Genomic DNA, 21,643 nt, shown 5'->3' with positions numbered 1-21,643 from the left:
CCCATGACTATGTAGAAATGCAGGAAAGAAGCTTTAAACCTGCAAAATTCTCAAAAGCAACAAGAGGGGTGTGAAGTGCTTGTGGCCATAGAAATAGACATGGTGACAGCTTGGGTACACCTGCTCTATACAACGCTATGGCTGCAACCATCCTGAACCAGTTGGTCAAAGAGCATTGTCTCTGAGTAGGTGTAATACAACCTACCGTTTAGTAAACGCTGATGAAATATATGCTGCTTTAGTGGTTATATATTTCAACAAACATCTGTCCTGTGGTCTCAGAGCTCTATAGAGACGGCATAAGACTGTAGAGTTCCATTTGGTATTGAGTGTTTATTAAAAAGGGTGTACAAAAACAAGACTGTAGAAACCTACGGCAGCAACAACAAAAGCAAGCAGATACCCATCAACAACTAACATGATGCAGCGTGTCCTCAATGTTCCTTGGACATCCTGGTAGTGAAGGGAACATTGGTTTAACGTTGAAGAAACACGGCCGATTAGCCGATCTGTATTGACTGATCAGCTGATCAAATGTACTAAGCATTCCTATTTACACTGGATGCATTTTCAAACACAGTTCACAAGCTGAATCACTCCCGCAGGGGCAGCAATGTCTGTAGCTACATATGTGTCTGTTCTTTGAGGCGATCTGTTGTCATTGGCTGCTTGTGGTCAGCCATATGGAGTAGGATAAAGCTGTCCTGGATGCGGATCTAGGGTCAGTTTTGTGTTGTGTCCCTATTGGATAACCTGATCCTAGAAATGTGCCTCTGGGCAACTCCAACCGGCAGCATCCAATAACAGGAATGGCGTTTCCTGTCTGTCAGGGAGTTTGAGTCGGTCTAGCTTTATTCGCTCGGTACAAGAAACACGACAACATGAACGTTTCCATGCAGTGCTGAGGCAGCTCTGTATTGCCCTGGAGAAATCTAAAACACAAACGGCTACACAGGAAGATAACCGATCTCTGCACTCACGTCTCTATCGCTTGCGTCTTATTGGGCAAAAGAAGCCCAGCTCCATATCTGTTGAGTACCCTGATTGGATGAGGGGGAGAAGGAGACCAGGATGGAACCCTCGTAAAAAAAAACAACAAAAGGAGACTTGAGGGATTAAAAACATCTCAAACACACATATATACTGTATATGCATATTAGCATAATCCGTAACTGGAGCATTGTTAGAAAACACATCAAGAAGGTAACAGCCTTGTTTAAAGTGCATTTTTACCCAGAAATACTGTGATTAGAAGGGCTATACTGTTAGTGGATGATGGGACTGGTTAGCACTAGGGGTGTGGGTGTGGCATTATGGTGAGGGGTGGCCAATGGGAGAATAGATCACAGGCTCAGTTGAAGGGTCAAAGGGGACGGAGTGAAAGGTGGGGTGGAGTTGTTCTGGGCTGTGAGGAGTAAAGGGTTTCTTTATGAGAGTTGTTTTTAGGACACGGGCCTGTGTTACTCTCAGGTGCTCCTCCCATTTGGCCCCTAGTCAGGTGTGGAAGTCTGGTGTGTTGTGTTCCTTCAGGGGTATAGACGAGGGCACGTAGTTAAGATATGGGGGGCTGTACAACAGTCCTGGCTAAAATGAACACCTATCGATTCCTTTCAGCTATCAGTGGTAATGAAGAAAAGGAGAACTGGAGGCTATTTTAGAGCATTGGGACCGAGTCTCGCTGTGCAGCATGAGGCGGCCTTCCACGAGGGTCAAAGTTCATATCCCCCTCTTCATCCCTCTGCTGTTCAAATAGCTCAAATTAAAATGTCACCGTTCGATCGGTCAGATCTGATAATTTGCCTACTCCAGTTGCTCTCACCCATTGGCTGAGTGAGATCAGCAGAAGGAGACAGGGCTGATGTGGATTCCAAAGTGGATTCCAAAGCAGAGAGTTTCTATTGGTGGGTCAAGGTGCTGGTTAACACCCTCCTGTTCAGATGGCCCAATGGCTGACTGGATCAGCTTCTGGTTTCATTCTGAATCCATTAGAGCCTTCAGACAAACAGTTTCAATCGTCCTGTAGGGGGAGAGTAATAGGTTTAGGAAACTGTGAATAGTGGGGAGTGGTGTCCCTGTGTTAATAAGACACCTTCACCCACACACACGGATCTCACTACAACCCAGCCAGAGAGCAGCACAGATGGAGGAAAGGAAGAGGTGATGTATCCACAGATTCCACACATACACACACCAAATCCATATAGACAAGACACACAAACACCCTCACATCATACAATATAGATAAGAATTGCATTCAGACAGACTGTCAGTCACAGACAAAATCACAGACAGCCAGAAGTCAGACAGTCTCAGACATGTACGGACACCTTCACCCACACACACACACACGGATCTGCAGATAGAGAAACAAAGCTTGCAGTCTCTCACATAGACAGAGGGACAAGAGTCAAGACCCACACAAACAGTTTCCTGGGGTTAGAGGCGTGGTGTGTTAGATAGGTGGGCATTGACCAGGTGACATGGGTGGGCACTGGGCACCATGCCATGCTGAGCATTTACTTTCCATGCCAAGCGACCAATCAGCATAAACCCCTACCTACCTGCCCACCGTCCCCCACCAATGGGCTGGCTCTGCCTAACAGCCTGTCTGCAAACCAACCAATCAGACCAGAGGATCAGGACACAGGAGTGAATGGATTCACACTGACCATTCACACCTCACTTGAGTTCACTTTGTTTGTGTATATTTTGTATCATCCCAATAATGGTGGCATAAGGTGGCGTGTGTGTGTGTACATGTTAGTGTTGTTGTATATTGATGGATCCCAGGGTTCTTGGTGACAGTGTACCTGTTGAGACCTGGGACTGAGGGGTGTGTTTGTATGTGTGTGTGTATACACATTTACCTGTAGAGAGCTGGGACTGAGACCTCCGTCGTGTGGTGGGGGTTTTGGAGGAAGCAGAGAGGGTGGAGCCGGCACTGCTGGCTCGAGAGATGGGGAGGGGCACGGGAGTCACCGGGGGAGAGTCCAGCTGCAGAAAGGTCAAAGTTCAATTATAGAAATATCAATACCAACGTTCAAGATCCTCATTCAACCCCATTCCGCTAAGGATCCTGTCTAACTGGATTATGATTATTTCTCTCTCATCAGACTGAAACTTAAGTCGATCTTAGATCGATTGTCTGGGGCCAAGTTAACATCCCATTTCATGTAAGGAAGTCATGACTATCGTGCTTTTAGGGAAAGAGGATCATTTACATGTGAGCTTGACCAGTTCCAGTCCCCTTGCTTAGTGGGTTCGGGGTACTCCCAGGGATAATTTCTATGTAGAAGGACTGAAGCTCAGTTCTGGTGTCATTTTAATAAAATTATGCCGACACCTGCCATTACCATGTTCTGACCACTAGATGGTGTCAGAACAATCTGAGATGGTGGGTGTCATGGCTTGTTGAGAGTAAATGGAAGGACCCTGCTGCAAGCTTGCGAGTTCCACTTTCTGTACAGGTGTAAACACTTCTCGAACCCAGACTGGATGCATCTATTATGCATTTGAGTGCAGGCTCTGTCTGGCATTAACTCGGGGAGTTTTCATCTGATGAAAGCAGTGTGTTTGAATGGTCACCTGTTGAAATGATCTCCTAAATTAACAAAGTGCATAACTAATCATAACTAAGTGGTCATCAGGAATGGTCCATAATAGAGACCGTTTTCAGCACCTTTCCTGAATGTGTAAAATCTCTGCACCATTTAATGGTCAGAACCTGGTGATATGAAGATGAAGAATTGGACATAAACCTAAAAACTTCAATACTAATTTCTCTGAACAGGGGGGAGAACAAAAAAAAAAATGTATCACCAAATTCACTGAGAATACATTACATAGGATTAATAAACAATACATGAGCCACAGCTCAATACTACTTGTCAAACAGAGAATTGATACCGTATACTCATTGTTGGGTTGGGATTGGGTGTGGGTGGCTTATGGCCATTTCTTTGGATTCCTCATACTCATTTTTAGAAAAAAAGTTTGGTCTAAATCGGATGTTAGGTACTACATTTATTGAATATTATATGAATCCTAAAAATGTATATGGCCAATTTGGGTGCAGTCAACTACCTTAATTTTTCAGATTTCAAATTATATTTCAACAAAATAATGTTGCAGAAATGCTACTCTTATCGGTTTCTAACAGAAACAATTTCAGAACAATCTGAGACGGTGGATGTCATGACTTGCTGAAATAAAATCAAATGACCCAGAGGCTTTTTGGAGATAACCTTTTCAAACATCCTGAGCCTACTAGATCTTCTTTGCTAGACAGTGGGTTTCCCGACCTGGATCATTAAGGGCAGAGGGACAGAATGAAACCTGATGCCCCAGATTTTGCACAGTGATCTGGGGAAGGTTTGACGTAAGGCCTGGGCTGACCTAGCACATGTGTGTGAGTGCGTCCCTCACTCTCTCCAGGGTGCGTGTGTGTTGTAGGTTACCTCCACGCTGTCGTGGGTGGGCGAGGAGGAGGTGGAGGAGTTCTCCCACTGTCTCCTGGTGGCGTTGCCCAGCTCAATGGTCCGTACCCGCTGGGCAAACTTCAGAGAGCACACCGACTCACTCATGTTACTGACCAGGGGAGACACCTAGAGAAAATACCTTCTGATATTAGCCTGAAGTCTAGCATTGACGGCTTCAAGCATTGATCATTTTATCATAGGCTAATATACAATTTAATTTGAAACCCCTTACCCCCCCACCCCTCTCTCCCTCCCCAATCCCCCCTCTACCCCTCCCTCTCTCACCTGCACCATCATCAGGGTCTTGCTGTCCCCGCTCAGTGAGTCAGACAACAGGTAGGTGAGCCGGGAGTTCCTGAAGGGCACGTGGGAGTGTCGGCTCCGTAGCGCATTGATGACGTCACCCAGGGCCGACAGGGACTTGTTGATGCACTGGGCCTCTCGCAGGCGGCTGCCCTCTGCCCCAGATTTAGCAATCCGCTCTGAGCCAGCCAGGTCAACCAGGTTCAGCTTACCTAGTAGAGGGTGTACAGAGATAAAATCCTGAATTAGTCTGTGTCTGTCTGTGTACCTTGTGTGCGATGTCCGGTACAGGAATTGTGTGTGTACCTTGCGTGCGGTGCCCGGTGGAGGAGTTGACGCCTGCTACAGTGATGATGAGGAGGGCGTGAGAGCGGGAGCTGTGTTCGTTCAGATTTGTGCAGGCTGTGGCCCTGTTCATGTGACCCAGCTCAAACACCTACACAGAGGGCACAGGCCAGGGGTTAGAGGTCAAGGGTCATAGGAAGTGAATAACTGCCCCTTCATCCGCACAGGCACATGGCAGAACACACACAGGACCAGATTTCAATCATTAACACACAAACTAATCTGTAGACTAGAGACAAATCCAGGCTTTGGCACATTCCACTCGTTCAGGGAACACAAGATGAGAACTCAGTCTCAGGCCTGAAGAACCGTGGGAGCCATCTTATTAACTGACACATGATTGTAAACAACGCCCAAGTTCAGCTTACTCTAAACCTCTATTTAATTGTAAAACAGTACTGAAGGAAATGTATTGTTTTGGTAAGGTAAGGAATACCATTTGGCACTGTGTGTTTGGTAAGTAACACCATATAAACAAAATGTGATTCACTGATTGCAGATCAGAGCACAAAGCTACCTCACTAACCCAACGTCCTGTGGCAGGCATAGTATAAGTGGCAGTAGTAGAACGGTGGCCTCACCCTGTTGATGTCCTCAGGGCTCTGGACAGTGAACTCCGTGAGGCCCGGCACATAGAGCTGACCGCTACCGTCTGGGTTCATCTTGATGTCCAGCTTCTCACCCTGGTTGTCCCCCAAAAGGTTCCTACAGGAAACAGCAACACACTGTCACAAAGATGGTTCCTACTCAAAGAAAAAGACTGTCTTAAAATGATACCCATACGGCACCACTTTGGGTGTATGGTGTCATTTCCTATGATATCCCCCAACAATATTCGGCAGATAGAGAGATAGATGGATAACTAGATAAATCGTTTTTTTGTTCATTTGAGCTCTGTATCTATCAAGATAATCTGTAGTCAACTCTCCAACTAAGTGAGGCCAAAACGGCTTCTCTCATGTGTTGTGCCATTCCACCCCTCCAATTCTCTTCTCGTGGTGAGTCTTGCTGTCACGCTTTGGCAGAAAGGACACACAGATGTTCAGAGATTACATAACAGAGAGACGGTGAGATAGACGGAGGAAGGGGATAGAGGGAGAAAAAGAGGGAGGAAGGGAATAGAGGGAGGGTGGAGAGGAGCTCGTGTTCAACAGATGAACCGAGGACGTTAAATATAATCCACTTTTATATAACTGCTGGCCCCATGCACTCAGATTGCTTACACACATGCACACAGGAACTGTGTCAAAGACAGCTTAGGTCTAAATCACAATGAAATAACGCTTCAGCCGTGATCTAGAAAAAGTATTCTCATAAAGGTACGTATTGTAACTACGTGACCCCTTGCTTCCGCTCTGTCATTGTGTAACCTCTGAGGCAAGGCCGCACCTGCACTCAAATCCAAACCTACTCACCCTGTCTGACCTTATACTGATGCGTGTGTGTGTGCGTGTGTTTGTGTGTGTGTGTCCTCACCGTAGGGTCTCGTTGTAGATCTCCACCATGCTAACAGTGATCTTGAAGTCCCAGTCGGGCGCTTTCTCAGTCACCTCAGAGAACAGCAGTCTGAGAGCCCTCTGGTTAATGCCCGGGTCCTTGGCCACACCCTAAAGACATTTGCTATTAACAATCACTACAACACATCTCTTGATTTCGATTTAACCTTAAATTTATCTCCTGTGGTATGAGAGAGAAGGAGAAAGAGCGAAAGTAAGTAACGAAGGGTGTGTGTGTATTAGTAGCGAATACCTCCATGGTGTAGGTCTTTCCTGAGCCCGTCTGTCCGTAGGCGAAGATGCACACGTTAAAGCCATCAATACAGGACGTCACCAGGGACTGGACCTCCTGGAACACCTGGTTTGCCAATCAGAGAGGGACAGTTAGGATGACAGGTGTTGTGATTGGTGACAGTAAACCATTAGAATATATAGAGACAGCGACATCCTTTAGGTATATCTGGATAATTTAACCTGTTAGGGCTAGGGGGGCAGTATTGACACGGCCGGATAAAAAACATACCCGATTTAATCTGGTTACTACTCCTGCCCAGTAACTAGAATATGCATATAATTAGAAAACACCCTAAAGTTTCTAAAACTGTTTGAATGGTGTCTGTGAGTATAACAGAACTCATATGGCAGGCAGAAACCTGAGAAGATTCTGAACAGGAAGTGGCCTGTCTGACAAGTTGTTGTTCATCTTGGCTCTTTTTATTGAAGACTGAGGATCTTTGCTGTAACGTGACACTTCCTACGGCTCCCATAGGCTCTCAGAGCCCGGGAAAAAGCTGAATGATATCAAGGCAGCCCCAGGCTGAAACACATTATCGCGTTTAGATAGTGGCTGGTCAGAGTACTCTGAGACTCAGGCTCGTGCACGAGGGCACGAGATGTTTTTATTTTCTCTCTCTTTGTACGTATACACGCTTTCCCGGTCGGAATATTATCGCTTTTTTTACGAGAAAAATGGCATAAAAATTGATTTTAAACAGCGGTGGACATGCTTCGAAGTACGGTAATGGAATATTTACACATTTTTTGTCACGAAATGCGCCATGCTCGTCACCCTTATTTACCCTTTCGGATAGTGTCTTGAACGCACCAACAAAATGCCGCAATTTGGATATAACAATGGATTATTTGGGACCAAACCAACATTTGTTATTGAAGTAGAAGTCCTGGGAGTGCATTCTGACGAAGAACAGCAAAGGTAATAACATTTTTCTTATAGTAAATCTGACTTTGGTGAGTGCTAAACTTGCTGGGTGTCTAAATAGCTAGCCCTGTGATGCCGGGCTATCTACTTAGAATATTGCAAAATGTGCTTTCACCGAAAAGCTATTTTAAAAATCGGACATATCGAGTGCATAGAGGAGTTCTGTATCTATAATTCTTAAAATAATTGTTATGTTTTTTGTGAACGTTTATCGTGAGTAATTTAGTAAATTCACCGGCAGTGTTCGGTCGGAATGCTAGTCACATGCTAGTCACATGCTAATGTAAAAAGCTGGTTTTTGATATAAATATGAACTTGATTGAACAAAACATGCATGTATTGTATAACATAATGTCCTAGGGTTGTCATCTGATGAAGATCAAAGGTTAGTGCTGCATTTAGCTGTGGTTTTGTTTTTTGTGACATTATATGCTAGCTTGAAAAATGGGTGTCTGATTATTTCTGGCTGGGTACTCTGCTGACATAATCTAATGTTTTGCTTTCGTTGTAAAGCCTTTTTGAAATCGGACAGTGTGGTTAGATTAACGAAAGTCTTGTCTTTAAAATGGTGTAAAATAGTCATATGTTTGAAAAATTTAAGTTTTTGCATTTTTGAGGTATTTGAATATCGCGCCACGGGATTACACTGGCTGTTGAGTAGGTGGGACCCAAGCGTCCCACCTAGCCCATAGAGGTTAAAAAAGGGGCTTCCTCTCATGTCATTTCCTTCATCTGTGCTGATGAGAAACATGTTGCTTTTACCTGTGGTTGCGTTTTCAGATCAGTAAAGATGAAGGCAAGGAAGCCACTTCAGACTATTGAGATGTACTCCAAGTCATGATGTTCTACTGACCTCTTCCTGTGTGGCCTGAGGGTGGAACACCTTGTCCAGTTCAAAGGTCATCAGTTTGACCTTGTTGGAAAGATAGAGTAGGGCATCGTCGTCTGGGTCAAAGCTGACCATGTTTTCGGCAGAATCATGCTCCCCCCGGCACACCGGCCGCACCCGGCAGAACACCCTGATGTTACCTGGGAAGTGAAGGCAGAGGAGAGACACATTACAATACTGTTTTGGGACAACAAATGCAAAGATCCACTGCTTTTGAACAGAATTGATCTGTTATGTACACAGATGAACCTGTGGAATCAAATCAAGCCTTGTCACATGCACCAAATACAACCTTACTGTGAAATGCTTACTTACAAGCCCTTAAACAACAGTGCAGATCAAGAAGAGTTAACATTTACCAAATAAACTAAAGTAAAAAAATAAATAAAAAGTAACACTAAAATAACAATAACGTGGCTTTATACTGGGGTACCGGTACCGAGTCAATGTACTGGGGTACAGGTTAGTCGAGGTAATTTGTACATGTAGGTAGTGTTAAAGTGCCTATGCATAGATAATAAACAGCGAGTAGCACCAGTGTAAAAACAAATGGGTGGGGGTGTCAATGTAAATAGTCTGGTGGCCATTTGATTAATTGTTCAGCAGTCTTATGGCTTGGGGGTAGAAGCTGTTAAACCTTTTGGTCCTAGACTTGGCGCTCCGGTAGCGCTTGCCGTGCGGTAGCAGAGAGAACAGTCTATGACTTGGGTTATGGGAGTCTAACAATTTTTTGGGCTTTCCTCTGACACCGCCTAGTATATAGGTCCTGTTTGGCAAGAAGCTTGGCCACAGTGATATACTGGGCCTACCCACTACCTTCTGTAGCGCCTTATGGTCAGATGCCAAGCAGTTGCCATGCCAGGCGGTGATGCAACCGGTCAGGATGTTCTCGATGGTGCAGCTGTAGAACCTTTTGAGGATCTGAGTACCATGCCACATCTTTTTAGTCTCCTGAGGGGGAATAGGTTTTGTCGTGCTCTCTTCACGACTTCTTGGTGTGCTTGGACCATGTTAGTTTGTTGGTGATGTGGATGCCAAGTAACTTGAAGCTCTCGACCGCTCCACTACAGCCCCGTCGATGAGAATGGGGGTGTGCTCGGTGCTCATTTTCCTGTAGTCCACAATCATCTCCTTTGTCTTGATCACGTTGAGGGAGAGGTTGTTGTCCTTGCACCACAGATGCGGATGTGCTGTTACCTACGCTTACCACCTGGGGCTGCCCCGTCATGAAGTCCAGGATCCAGTTGCAGAGGGAGGCATTTAGTCCCAGGGTCCTTAGCTTAGTGATGAGCTTTGAGGGCACTATGGTGTTGAATGCTGAGCTGTAGTCAATGAAGAGCATTCTCACATAGGTGTACCTTTTGTCCATGTGTGAAAGGGCCGTGTGGAGTGCAATATAGATTGCATCATCTGTGGATCTGTTGGGGCGGTATGAGCAAATTGGTGTGGGTCTAGGGTTTCTGGGATAATGGTGTTGATGTGTGGAGTTCCAGGTCTCCGGCAGCCTCTGGAATTGCCGGTCTGCAGCCAACAAGGCTGAGTTCATCTCAGCCTATGATACCCTCCAGTCCCTAGACTTCCTGGCGCTGACGGAAACATGGATTACCACAGATAACACTGCTACTCCTACTGCTCTCTCTTCGTCTGCCCACGTGTTCTCGCATACCCCTAGAGCATCGAGCCAGCGGGGTGGTGGCACTGGAATCCTCATCTCTCCCAAGTGGACATTCTCTCTTTCTCCCCTGACCCATCTGTCTATCTCCTCATTTGAATTCCATGCTGTCACAGTTACCAGCCCTTTCAAGCTTAACATCCTTATCATTTATCGCCCTCCAGGTTCCCTTGGAGAGTTCATCAATGAGCTTGACGCCTTGATAAGTTCCTTTCCTGAAGATGGCTCACCTCTCACAGTTCTGGGTGACTTTAACCTCCCCACGTCTACCTTTGACTCATTCCTCTCTGCCTCCTTCTTTCCACTCCTCTCCTCTTTTGACCTCACCCTCTCACCTTCCCCCCCTACTCACAAGGCAGGCAATACGCTTGACCTCATCTTTACTAGATGCTGTTCTTCAACTAATCTCATTGCAACTCCCCTCCAAATCTCCGACCACTACCTTGTATCCTTTTCCCTCTTGCTCTCATCCAACACTTCTCACTCTGCCCCTACTCGGATGGTATTGCGCCGTCCCAACCTTCGCTCTCTCTCTCCGCTACTCTCTCCTCTTCCATCCTATCATCTCTTCCCTCTGCTCAAACCTTCTCCAACCTATCTCCTGATTCTGCCTCCTCAACCCTCCTCTCCTCCCTTTCTGCATCCTTTGATTTTCTCTGTCCCCTATCCTCCAGGCCGGCTCGGTCCTCCCCTCCTGCTCCGTGGCTCGACGACTCACTACGAGCTCACAGAACAGGGCTCCGGGCAGCCGAGCGGAAATGGAGGAAAACTCGCCTCCCCTGCGGACCTGGCATCCTTTCACTCCCTCCTCTCTACATTCTCCTCTTCTGTCTCTGCTGCTAAAGCCACTTTCTACCACTCTAAATTCCAAGCATCTGCCTCTAACCCTAGGAAGCTCTTTGCTACCTTCTCCTCCCTCCTGAATCCTCCTCCCCCTCCCCCCCTCCTCCCTCTCTGCGGATGACTTCGTCAACCATTTTGAAAAGAAGGTTGACGATATCCGATCCTCGTTTGCTAAGTCAAACGACACCGCTGGTCCTGCTCACACTGCCCTACCCTGTGCTTTGACCTCTTTCTCCCCTCTCTCTCCAGATGAAATCTTGCGTCTTGTGACGGCCGGCCGCCCAACAACCTGCCCACTTGACCCTATCCCCTCCTCTCTTCTCCAGACCATTTCCGGAGACCTTCTCCCCTACCTCACCTCGCTCATCAACTCATCCTTGACCGCTGGCTACGTCCCTTCCGTCTTCAAGAGAGCGAGAGTTGCACCCCTTCTGAAAAAACCTACACTCGATCCCTCCGATGTCAACAACTACAGACCAGTATCCCTTCTTTCTTTTCTCTCCAAAACTCTTGAACGTGCCGTCCTTGACCAGCTCTCCTGCTATCTCTCTCAGAATGACCTTCTTGATCTTAATCAGTCAGGTTTCAAAACTGGGCATTCAACTGAGACTGCTCTTCTCTGTGTCACAGAGGCTCTCCGCACTGCTAAAGCTAACTCTCTCTCCTCTGCTCTCATCCTTCTAGACCTATCTGCTGCCTTTGATACTGTGAACCATCAGATCCTCCTCCCCACCCTCTCCGAGTTGGGCATCTCCGGCACGGCCCACGCTTGGATTGCGTCCTACCTGACAGGTCGCTCCTACCAGGTGGCGTGGCGAGAATCTGTCTCCGCACCATGCGCTCTCACCACTGGTGTCCCCCAGGGCTCTGTTCTAGGCCCTCTCCTATTCTCGCTATACACCAAGTCACTTGGCTCTGTCATATCCTCACATGGTCTCTCCTATCATTGCTATGCAGACGACACACAATTAATCTTCTCCTTTCCCCCTTCTGATAACCAGGCGGCGAATCGCATCTCTGCATGTCTGTCAGACATATCAGTGTGGATGACGGATCACCACCTCAAGCTGAACCTCGGCAAGACGGAGCTGCTCTTCCTCCCGGGGAAGGACTGCCCGTTCCATGATCTCGCCATCACGGTTGACAACTCCCTTGTGTCCTCCTCCCAGAGTGCTAAGAACCTTGGCGTGATCCTGGACAACACCCTGTCGTTCTCCACTAACATCAAGGCGGTGACTCGATCCTGTAGGTTCATGCTCTACAACATTCGCAGAGTACGACCCTGCCTCACACAGGAAGCGGCGCAGATCCTAATCCAAGCACTTGTCATTTCCCGTCTGGATTACTGCAACTCGCTGTTGGCTGGGCTCCCTGCCTGTGCCATTAAACCCCTACAACTCATCCAGAACGCCGCAGCCCGTCTGGTGTTCAACCTTCCCAAGTTCTCTCACGTCACCCCGCTCCTCCGCTCTCTCCACTGGCTTCCAGTTGAAGCTCGCATCCGCTACAAGACCATGGTGATTGCCTACGGAGCTGTGAGGGGAACGGCACCTCCGTACCTTCAGGCTCTGATCAGGCCCAACACCCAAACAAGGGCACTGCGTTCATCCACCTCTGGCCTGCTCGCCTCCCTACCTCTGAGGAAGCACAGTTCCCACTCAGCCCAGTCAAAACTGTTCGCTGCTCTGGCACCCCAATGGTGGAACAAGCTCCCTCACGACGCCAGGACAGCGGAGTCAATCACCACCTTCCGGAGACACCTGAAACCCCACCTCTTTAAGGAATACCTAGGATAGGATAAAGTAATCCTTCTAACCCCCCCCTTAAAAGATTTAGATGCACTATTGTAAAGTGGTTGTTCCACTGGATATCATAAGGTGAATGCACCAATTTGTAAGTCGCTCTGGATAAGAGCGTCTGCTAAATGACTTAAATGTAAATGTAATGTAATATGTGAGCCATAACAAGCCTTTCAAAGCACTTCATGGCTACAGATGTGAGTGCTACGGGTCGGTAGTCATTTAGGCAGGTTACCTTCGTGTTCTTGGGCACAGGGACTATGGTGGTCTGCTTGAAACATGTAGGTATTACAGACTCGGTCAAGAAGAGGTTGAAAATGTCAGTGAACACACTTGCCAGTTGGTCAGTGCATGCTTGGAGTACCCGTCCTGGTAATCCGTCTGGCCCAGCAGCTTTGTGAATGTTGACCTGTTTAAAGGTCTTGCTCACACCGGCTACGGAGAGCATGATCACACAGTCGTCTGGAACAGCTGGTGCTCTCATGTATGCTTCAGTGTTGCTTGCCTCGAAGCGAGCATAAAAGGCATTTAGCTCTTCTGGTAGGCTCGCGTCACTGGGCAGCTCGTGGCTGGGTTTCCCTTTGTAGTCCGTAGTTTTCAAGCCCTGCCATATCTGACGAGCCTTACAGCCGGTGTAGTAGGATTCAATCTTCATCCTGTATTGACACTTTGCCTGTTTGATGGTTCTTCTGAGGGCATAGCGGGATTTCTTATAAGCGTCCGGATTGGTGTCCCGCTCCTTGAAAGTGGCAGCTCTAGCCTTTAGCTCAATGTGGATGTTGCCTGTAATCCATGGCTTCTGGTTGGGATATGTACGTACGGTTACTGTGGGGAGTATCGATGCACTTATTGATAAAGCCGATGACTGAGGTGGTATACACCTCAATGCCATTGAAGGAATCTCGGGAACACATTCCAGTCTGTGCTAGCAAAACTAGCGAATCTACTGGATGTACACACTATACACTAGCTAGTATGAACGGCTGATATCACACACACACACACACACACACACACACACACACACACACACACACACACACCTCTCAGAATGCACGGTCAAGGGGTCGTACCTTTCATGCGCACCAACTCGTTGTGGCATTTCTTCCTCAGGTTCATCTCTCTCTTGTACTTCCTCAGCAGCTCTTGGTTGGCACTGCTCACCTCGCCTATCACCTGGCAGATCTCCTGCTTGGCCTCGGTGATGGCCTTCTCCAGCATGAAGGGGAAGTCCTGAACCTGTCTCTTCAGGCAGTTGTAGTCACAGGTGAGAGTACGCAGGGCTGGCTGCAGGGTCAAAAGGTTCATACGCACACCTGGGGACAGGGAGGGACACACATACATTTGTTACATCAGTAAATAACGACAAAAAAACAGAGCACACAAACATTCCTGGGTAATATTCATTAGGAAGGACAGCAAAATTGAATAAAACCTGAAGTGAAAAATGTTTCGCAGTGTGCCCTAATGAATACTGCCCGGGACTAAGATGTGCATACGCGCAAATGCAAAAAGTACATTAACATAAAAGTCCTAAACTTTCGGCTTACCTGCCAGGTTGTCATGCACGGCCTTCATCTCGCTTTCGGCCCTGATGAAGGCCTCCTCTATCACCCTGTTCTTCTCCTCCTCCAGGTTCTGCATTTCAGCCTCTAACTGGCCCTGGGCCCGCTCCATCTCCCCCTCGTACACCAGGATCTACACGGGACAGAGAGAGGGAGGTTAGAGGGGGTTGGACATGGGGATTGGAGTAGATCTTGGGACAGTACCAGCACACCATACTGGTCTAAGTGGGGACTGGAGCGTGTTTGGTGGTGTACCTGGAGCTAAGGGCAGAGAGCTAAAATCTAGCACAGCACTGGAACTCAGATCTAATAGCTACCAGGGCATTTGAACTAAAGGCTTCAAATGCCCCTTAACATCTTTTTTGAGATCTGAAGCCTATAACTAACTCATGGAGCTAATTAAAGGTTAGCTCCCAGCAAAACTATTGGGTTTGCTTCTTCTCAGCTACAGGATACATGAATGGATTCACAATGGGTTGGGAACCATCATTACAGCTAAAAGCTAATCCAAAACCACACACTGCACCCCCAATACAAGACTGGAGGACCCTCAAACAGATTTAGGGTACAGTTTTTGCAAGTCACTACAGCACACAGGTTTTTGGTAGGGGTTGAAACCACACAGATGGGCAGAGTTTGGGGAGCAGGGTACCTGAGACACAGGAAGTGATGTAGTGAGAAAACAGGAAGCACTATGAGGGGCCTAATGTGTCTTTCAAAGGGGGCCAACCTTAGACAACCTGCAAATGACCTCGCCATTGCCCCTTCCGACGGCCTTGGAGAGCAGGCCGCAGATACGGCCACGGTCCGCACGCAGCTAGAACCAAACGTAAGCGAAGAGAGAGGGGTTAACATGGCCCACGCCACTACAGGGGAGGGGATGGAACGAGGGTTGAACCATTCACCTCTACTGGGAGGGAAGGGTGTTTTTGTGAAGGACTGTACCGCCACAATCTACTACAAGGGGGTGAGTTGGATTGTACCAATGCTGGTACCAGGGGGAGGAACGAGGAGAACTTGAGAAATAACAAAGACCAACTGGTTAAGGAGCCAATGGGATTAGGAAGGGGCACAGAGGGTTATGCGTGTGTGAGAGTAGTATGTGTGTGTTGTTAGATGGCTGTGTGTGTGTGTGCACATGTACATATCCTTATGTGTGTACCTGAGCTCGGAGCTGGGTGCTGGTCCTCTGGGAATCGTGCAACTGTGTCTCCAGCTCTCGGAGCAGCTGTCTCTGCAGTGATAGCTGCTCCTGCAGGGCGGCGCTCTTGGCCTGGGCCTCGGCTACGGCCTGCTGAGACTCTGACGACTCCACCTCCACTATCTCAGTCACATACTGGACGGATAGAGAATAGAGAGAGCGAGATAGATAGAGTAGGAGAAGAGAGAGAGAGAAAGGTGGGGAGCCGGAGAGAGAGATTGATATTGTAAGGGAACACAATTCAGCAGCAAATGCTCTCGTAACATCCCAGTCATTCATATAACTCAAAAACATTGGATAGGTGGTAAGCTACCAACATATAACGTACCCATCCTATCATTTCAGATCTATGAGGGACCATTAAGTAACATAGGAGCTAGCAAGGGGTTGTTTTTGAAATGGGACAGTTTTTCCCCGATTCCTCACCTTGACCTGATGGGGCCGGGCGGCCTGTCTGGCCAGCTCCTCCTCACAGTCTCTGAGCCGGACGCTCAGCTGCTGCTCCACCTCCCCCTGCTGACACTTAGACTCCTCCAGTTGCCTCTGCATCTCCCCCGCGTGACGCTTGGACTCCTCCAGCTGTCGGCTGAGCGTCTCCACCATGCTGGCCTTCTCCAGGACCTGCTGCTCCAATTCAGCCAGCCTCTTCTGTCTCGGTCTGGCCTGGCTCTCCCAGCAAGACACCGCTTCACGTAGGGCCTCCGCATCCTATATAACACAACATACAGTTATAATACACCACACATACTTATAACACAGCCCCTTCTCGCTCTCTGGCCTGGTTCTTCCAATGAGATACCTTCCGTATCCTACACACACAAGAGCTATAATAGACACATAAAAAACACAGTTTTCACAGCCTCTACCCTCACTTGATTCGCCCATGCCACACCCACACCCATACCTGGCTGTGGGGGCAGTCAGTGGCTGTGCAGGCCGGTGGAGGAGCCTCCTGGAGCAGTGAGGTCTTGCATGCCTTCAGCTCCTGCTTCAGCCGCTCGTTCTCGACCACCAGCAGCTCCAGGTGCTTCTCCAGGTCGGTCGCCCCCTACAGGACAGGAGGAACAGGCACATGCCAGTATCACACAAAGGCACCACACAGAGGGATATCAATACACACGGGAAGGAATTAACACACATTCACACACACAGCAATGCACAAGCACTTTTTCCTCTGACTATTGTTCATTATCTGCCCCCCGGACACAAACATCAGGAGACAGTGAAACAAAAGAACACATACACATAACATAGCACTTGCCCCCTCTCCCTCACCTCCCCATCTCCCCCTCTTACACACACTCACTCACATGCAACACCTTAGAATGCCTGTGAAGCAGAAGTGTGTCACGGTGCAATCTTACACCTGGAAGAAAAGGTGCCAATTATCTTGAGCTTGTCTTTCCCAAGCTTCCCAAGAATGTAGGCCAGCTGGGTTCTGCCCTCATTCTCTTTTTCCTTTCCTTTCCTCTCCCCTCCTCCCTTACTCACCAGTCTTTCTCCTCCCATTTCCTCCATTCCCCCCCCCCCTCTCTCCCTCTCTCTCTCTATTCTACTCACCAGCTCCGAGCGCAGTCTCTCCACCTCCTGGGTCTGGTCTAGCAGCTTCTCCTCCAGCTCCCCCACCTGTGTGCGCAGCGCTGCGATGAGCTGCTCTCCTTCCTGAATGTGACGGTTGCTGTGCTGCTGATGGTCCTGTGGCTCACCCAGCCTCTGCACTGCCCTCACACCTGCAACACACACACACACACACACACAGTGATAACACATTATATACACGCACCCACAGAATTTAAAAACAGACACACACGCCATCCAGCCCCACAGTATTGGATAATGCGTGTTGACAGTCGGTCACAGCCGTGACACACAGCCATCTTCTTGCTGACAGGCTGGCTTGTGTCAGTACTGTGAACACCGTCCTGACAGACACAAAACCATTCGGAGTCATTCACTTCACAGTAATTACTGCCGTATCAGTCACGACTCACAGTCCTGTTTTTACATCTGCAGTTCTCCTTCCTAATACTCTATAACGGTTCTCCCTCTCTCTTCCTTCCTCCCTCCCTCCCTCCCTGTATCATCCATCTCCCCGTTCCTCTCTCACCGTTGGGCAGTGCTGTGTGCAGCTCCTCTTGTAGAGTGTGTATGACGTTAGTCTTCTCCTGCAGACTCTGTTCGTGACTCTGCTGCAGTCTCTGCAGCTGCAGACACCGGGAAGCTTCCTCGCGTCGCAGACGCGCCTGGAACTCACACACTTTATCCTGCAGTGTCTAGACACATGCACACGCACACACACACACACACACACACACGGCAAAGGTCACAGGTTAGAAGCCAGACAGGTCGTTAATAACGTCACATTTCCAAGGGAAAAAAATATAAAATAAAATCTGAATGTACACTTTTGGAATTACAGTAACACTGCAATGCTATCTAAGTATGTACACAGAGCACAATGGATGATTGGTCAGTTTATAACATCACCCATGTTCACAGGTCTGATCAAAACTGAGCCATCCAGTCAGTCTATAGGTAAATTGATTTGAATTCAATCACTTTTTGACTGCATTCATTTTGATTTAAGCAACATTTATTAGACATGTTTGCCCATGGAAGAAGCAGTCAGAAAGGGACTTTTTGGACCTGAATGCCAAAACATTCAGGAGATAAAGGTGCTCGATGTTGACCCATTTTGCATACCCCACCATACCATGAGACATCCATGTCTTCATCACTGGAAAAGTGATGAGTTTTATATCATTTAAAAGCTTATTAACAGTGTTGTCAAACTGTATTATTTCTTGAAAATATATACATTTAAAACATTTTATATTTTAAACCTTGAACGTCATTTATCAAAAAACGGGTAAACTTATTCAAGAGGGTCTCAACTGATGGCGGGCACAACACAAAAACCTTAGATTATGGAAATGGGCTCTAAACTACAACAAAAATCTTTTTGCGTTTTTAGATAATTGACTTGAAAAAGTAAAGAAATTACAATTTGTATCAAAAAAAAAAAAAAATATCCAGAAATTATAAAAGTTTGACAACCCTGTTTGCAAGCTTATAAATTATATAAATCTCAACCGGTTATCTTTTTCTACCAGTGATGAAGACATGGATGTCTCATGGCATGGTGGGGTTTGCAAAATAGGTCAACTATGAGCACCTTTATCTCTTGAATGTTTTGGCGTTCAGGTCCAAAAAGTCACTTTCTGAGCACTTCTACAACAGTAGATCTCATTCAAATCAAAAGGGGTACTGTCAAAAAGTGATTGAATCCAAATGGATATACCCCTACACCAGTGGTTCAAACAACTCCTCTGGGAACCAAGACATTTCCCAATTTTTTTACTAGCCCCGAACTGCACTCACCTGCCAGTTTATTAAGTACACCACCCAGTTTACGAAAATGGATCGCTCCTACAGACAGTGAGTCACGTGGCTGTGACTTGCTATATAAAGCAGCAAGACAGGCATCCAGTTACTGCTCGATTGAACGTTAGAATGGGCAAAACGAGTGACCTAAGCGACTTGGAGTGTGGTATGATTATCGGTCCCAGGCGCGCCCGGATCCAGTATCTCAGAAACGGCAGTCCTGTGGGCAAAAACAGCTCGTCGGTGAGAGAAGTCGGAGGAGAATGGCAAGAATCGTCCAAGCTAACAGGCGGGCCACAAACAGACAAATAACTGTGCAGTACAACTGTGGTGTGCAGAACGGCATCTCGGAACACACAACTTGTCAATCCTTGTCACGGATGGGCTATTGCAGCAGACGACCACACCGGGTTCCACTACTACCCACTAAAAACAAGAACCGGCTCCAGTGGGCATGTGATCACCAAAACTGGACAATTGAGTAGTGGAAAAACAGCGCCTGGTCCAACAAATCCTTATTCCTGTTGTGTCATGCTGATGGCAGATTCAAGATTTGTTTTCCTGGCACACGTTAGGTCCCTTGATACCAATTGTGCAACAATTGAACGCCACAGCCTGTCTGAACATTGTTGCTGACCAAACCCAATAGAGCATCTTTGGGATGAGATGAAATGGGATGTTCGCAGCATGACTGTACCGCTGTCCAATCTGCAGCAGCTGTGTGATGCCATCCCTGTAGAACATTTGACACCTTGTAGAATCCATGCCCTGAAGAATTCAGGCTGTTCTGGAGGCAAAGGTTGGTCCGACACAGTACTAGAAAGGTGTACCTAATTAACTGGCCAGTGAGTGTACCTAATTAACTGGCCAGTGAGTAATTCACCTAATCAAGGGTTTGATGATTAATTGAAGATTAAAAATCAGGTGTACTAGTTCTGGAATAGATCAAATACATGGAACTGCATGGGGTCCCCGAGGAGAGGTTTGAAAACCACCGGTCTATACAACTAGACTCGGATGCAGAGACGAAACTGCTATTCTACCCACTGAAACCACCTACAGCCATACAAATCAGACTTAAGAAACTAAGACTACATAGAGAGACACGCAGAGACAGAAAGAGAGACAGACAGAGACAGACAGAGAGAGCGAGAGAGACAGCTCTAACTAGAGACTGTATTGAGAGCGAATGAGGACATTACATAGGTAGATGTCCAGGCACAGGACCAGGTGACCTTCTGTGGATGAAAGCGGGACGGGGAGAGGAGAGAGGGATGGGAAGGTGTACAACAATGAAAGGTGTAGAGGAGTGGAGGAAGACAAAGCGAAATGGCCGATGAGATGAAGGAGAAACAGCACAATTACGAATGAAAGAGGAATATGGAGGAAATGCAAATGGTTTGTTGAAGAGACGGACAGCTTTTTGCATAAGTTCGCGCGTGTCCAGTTAAAAGCCACGCGTCAAAAGGCACGGACAGCACATTCACCTTTAATCTGCAAGACCTGTCGCTATGAGGCGCCAATGTCATTTTATGAGGTGCTGATGTGAGCTTTATGACTCTGCACTGGGGCTGTCAACTGTCTAGGTTGGACTACTGCAATGCTCTACTTTCCGGCTACCCGGATAAAGCACTAAATAAACTTCAGTTCGTGCTAAATACGGCTGCTAAAATCTTGACTAGAACCAACATTTTTTATCATATTACTCCAGTGCTAGCCTCCCTACACTGGCTTCCTGTTAAGGCAAGGGCTGATTTCAAGGTTTTACTGCTAACCTACAAAGCATTACATGGGCTTGCTCCTACCCATCTTTCCAATTTGGTCCTGCTGTACATACCTACACGTACGCTACGGTCACAAGACGCAGGCCTCCTAATTGTCCCTAGAATTTCTAAGCAAACAGCTGGAGGCAGGGCTTTCTTCTATAGAGCTCAATTTTTATGGAATGGTCTGCCTATCCATGTGAAAGACGCAGACTCTGTCTCGACCTTTAAGTCTTTACTGAAGACTCATCTCTTCAGTTGGTCCTATGATTGAATGTAGTCTGGCCAAGGGGTGCAAAGGTGAACGGCAACGCACTAGAGCGACGAACCGCCCTTGCTGTCTCTGCCTGGCCGGTTCCCCTCTCTCCACTGGGATTCTCTGCCTCTAACCCTATTACAGGGGCTGAGTCACTGGCTTACTGGTGTTCTTCCATGCCGTCCCTAGGAGGGGTGCGTCACTTGAGCGGGTTGAGTCACTGACGTGGTCTTCCTGTCTGGGTTGGCGCCCCTCCTTGTGTCGTGCCGTGGCGGAGATCTTTGTGGGCTATACTCGGCCTTATCTCAGGATGGTAAGTTGGTGGTTGAAGATATCCCTCTAGTGGTGTGGGGGCTGTGCTTTGGCAAAGTGGGTGGAGTTATATCCTGCCTGTTTGGCCTGTCCGGGGGCATCATCGGATGGGGCCACA

The 21,643-nt window shown here is 47.6% G+C and overlaps 1 protein-coding gene across 9 annotated transcripts in view; it reads right to left on the bottom strand.

The window, feature by feature from the left end:
- Nucleotides 1-313: 313 nt before the first annotated feature.
- LOC106587071 (kinesin-like protein KIFC3) overlaps nt 314-21,643 on the bottom strand; it is a 79,166-nt gene continuing 57,836 nt past the window's right edge. For 7 of the 9 annotated variants that reach the window (XM_014174986.2, XM_014174980.2, XM_014174985.2 and 4 more), the window contains 18 exons: nt 17,918-18,083; nt 17,371-17,540; nt 16,715-16,858; nt 16,237-16,518; nt 15,772-15,945; nt 15,340-15,426; nt 14,595-14,742; nt 14,118-14,360; nt 8,695-8,870; nt 6,876-6,980; nt 6,603-6,733; nt 5,708-5,831; nt 5,088-5,217; nt 4,764-4,993; nt 4,458-4,604; nt 2,868-2,994; nt 2,562-2,608; nt 314-2,017 (listed from right to left, as the gene is read on the bottom strand). In XM_014174986.2, the coding sequence (XP_014030461.1) occupies nt 2,009-2,017; nt 2,562-2,608; nt 2,868-2,994; nt 4,458-4,604; nt 4,764-4,993; nt 5,088-5,217; nt 5,708-5,831; nt 6,603-6,733; nt 6,876-6,980; nt 8,695-8,870; nt 14,118-14,360; nt 14,595-14,742; nt 15,340-15,426; nt 15,772-15,945; nt 16,237-16,518; nt 16,715-16,858; nt 17,371-17,540; nt 17,918-18,083 (2,640 nt within the window). In that variant the 3' untranslated portion in view covers nt 314-2,008. The remainder of the gene's footprint in view (nt 2,018-2,561; nt 2,609-2,867; nt 2,995-4,457; nt 4,605-4,763; nt 4,994-5,087; nt 5,218-5,707; nt 5,832-6,602; nt 6,734-6,875; nt 6,981-8,694; nt 8,871-14,117; nt 14,361-14,594; nt 14,743-15,339; nt 15,427-15,771; nt 15,946-16,236; nt 16,519-16,714; nt 16,859-17,370; nt 17,541-17,917; nt 18,084-21,643) is intronic. The other 2 variants (XM_014174982.2, XM_014174983.2) reach the window with 2 other exon arrangements.

The sequence above is a fragment of the Salmo salar genome, chromosome ssa26 (genome assembly GCF_905237065.1).
Source record: "Salmo salar chromosome ssa26, Ssal_v3.1, whole genome shotgun sequence".
Lineage (NCBI taxonomy): Eukaryota > Metazoa > Chordata > Actinopteri > Salmoniformes > Salmonidae > Salmo > Salmo salar.
The sequence above is the reverse complement of the archived record's forward strand: the minus strand, read 5'-3'. Positions and strand labels throughout refer to the sequence as shown.